The following is a 1,693-nucleotide window of genomic DNA, read 5'->3' as shown; positions in this document are numbered from 1 at the left end:
CCGACGTTCGACTATGCAGAAAGTAATTTGAGCAATATCACGGGTTGGAAATTCCAACATTGCTTTGGTCACACTGTCAGAGCCGACGTTCGACTATGCAGAAAGTAATTTGAGCAATATCACGGGTTGGAAATTCCAACATTGCTTTGGTCACACTGTCAGAGCCGACGTTCGACTATGCAGAAAGTAATTTGAGCAATATCACGGGTTGCAAATTCAAACATGTATTTTTGTTTCATCCCAATTTCGGATCCAAAATCCCAACTAGGCTGAAAGTGATTTGTAGCAATATTATGCTAAAACAATTAAAACATATTTGTTTGTTTATTGATTGTTTCAGATCCCAAGGCCCACTATGCAGAGAGTGATCCTGGTAGTGTTGTTGCTGTCCTGCATGGCCGTTCTCAGCGTGCGTGCTGACAACAGCGAGATGTTGGCCCCGCCCCCACGACCCGAGGAGTTCACTTCCGCCCAACAGTTGAGACAGTACCTGGCAGCCCTCAACGAGTACTACTCCATCATGGGCCGACCCAGGTGAGGTGTTCATAGTTTGGGCAACATCCAGGGTTTGTTCTGTCTTCACACACTCACCCAGTCTCTTGTCAACGTCTGCTGGTTTGTTCTGTCTTCTTTCACACTTACCCAGGAGTCTTGTCAACGTCTGCTGGTCTGTTCTGTCTTCTCACACTTACCCAGGAGTCTTGTCAACGTCTGCTGGTCTGTTCTGTCTTCTCACACTTACCCAGGAGTCTTATCAACGTCTGCTGGTCTGTTCTGTCTTCTCACACTTACCCAGGAGCTTTGGCAACATTTTGGGTTTTATTTTCCTCAACTGTCTCAATTTGTCACAAAAGTACTCTGGGGAAGTAATTTATGTCAACGTCTTGTGGGTTTTTTTAAATCTCATTTCTCACAGACTTACCCAAAAGTAGTATTTGTTTCAACGTCTTGTACTTTCCCTCTCAAGTACCTCATCTCTCCTAGACTTTCCCTGCAGCAGTATTTATGACGTCAACGTCTATCTAATCCACGAGTATCTCCGTCTTTCTGCAGGGGCGTTAGTTCCTCTCAGCCCAGGTCGCCCTCACAGGCAGGGTCACAAGCCCGCCACCTAACGGTCGTATTGGGCGTAAAAAGCACCCACATGAAGACAAAAACTCTTTCTAGTCATACCATGTGAAGACAGAAGCCCTCTCTAGTAACACCTAGAATATTCCTCACTCACAAGACTTCTCTAGTAACACCTAGAATATTCCTCACTCACAAGACTTCTCTAGTAACACCTAGAATATTCCTCACTCACAAGATGTATTGTATCACCCTAACACCCTTACTAAAACGAACATTCACAACCTTGGAAATTTGCAGTAAACGTGTTTCAGGTGTCTTGTATACGTCTGATTACATTTCTGAGGTCGTAATTTAATTTGCCACGAGATGACCCAAAATAGAACAGCCATTTTAATATCAGAAGAGTGCATGAAGGATTATCTTCTTGAAAAAAGACCGAACAAATGATGTGCAAACAAAAAAAGACATAAAGAATGGGGTTTCCACCTTTTTTGTGATATAATCAAACTACTCATTGCATCTTTGCGTGATCCTAGAAACTGCAAACCACCCCCAACGTCGTCCGTCCCTCTATGTCATAACCCTCCCCCCCCCTCACCCGGAATCACAATCTTTGACATTG

The 1,693-nt window shown here is 44.1% G+C and overlaps 1 protein-coding gene across 1 annotated transcript in view; it reads left to right on the top strand.

The window, feature by feature from the left end:
- Positions 1 to 340: 340 nt before the first annotated feature.
- The window catches only part of LOC100533423 (neuropeptide Y), a gene marked incomplete at its 5' end in the record, with an annotated part of 8,142 nt that continues 6,789 nt past the window's right edge, over positions 341 to 1,693 (top strand). The window contains 1 exon segment of the mRNA NM_001204706.1: positions 341 to 535. Within this exon segment, the coding sequence (NP_001191635.1) occupies positions 356 to 535 (180 nt within the window).

Source organism: Aplysia californica, unplaced genomic scaffold (genome assembly GCF_000002075.1).
Source record: "Aplysia californica isolate F4 #8 unplaced genomic scaffold, AplCal3.0 scaffold01725, whole genome shotgun sequence".
Taxonomy (NCBI): Eukaryota; Metazoa; Mollusca; class Gastropoda; order Aplysiida; family Aplysiidae; genus Aplysia; species Aplysia californica.
Note: the sequence above shows the minus strand (reverse complement) of the source record. Positions and strands in the feature narration are given on the sequence as shown.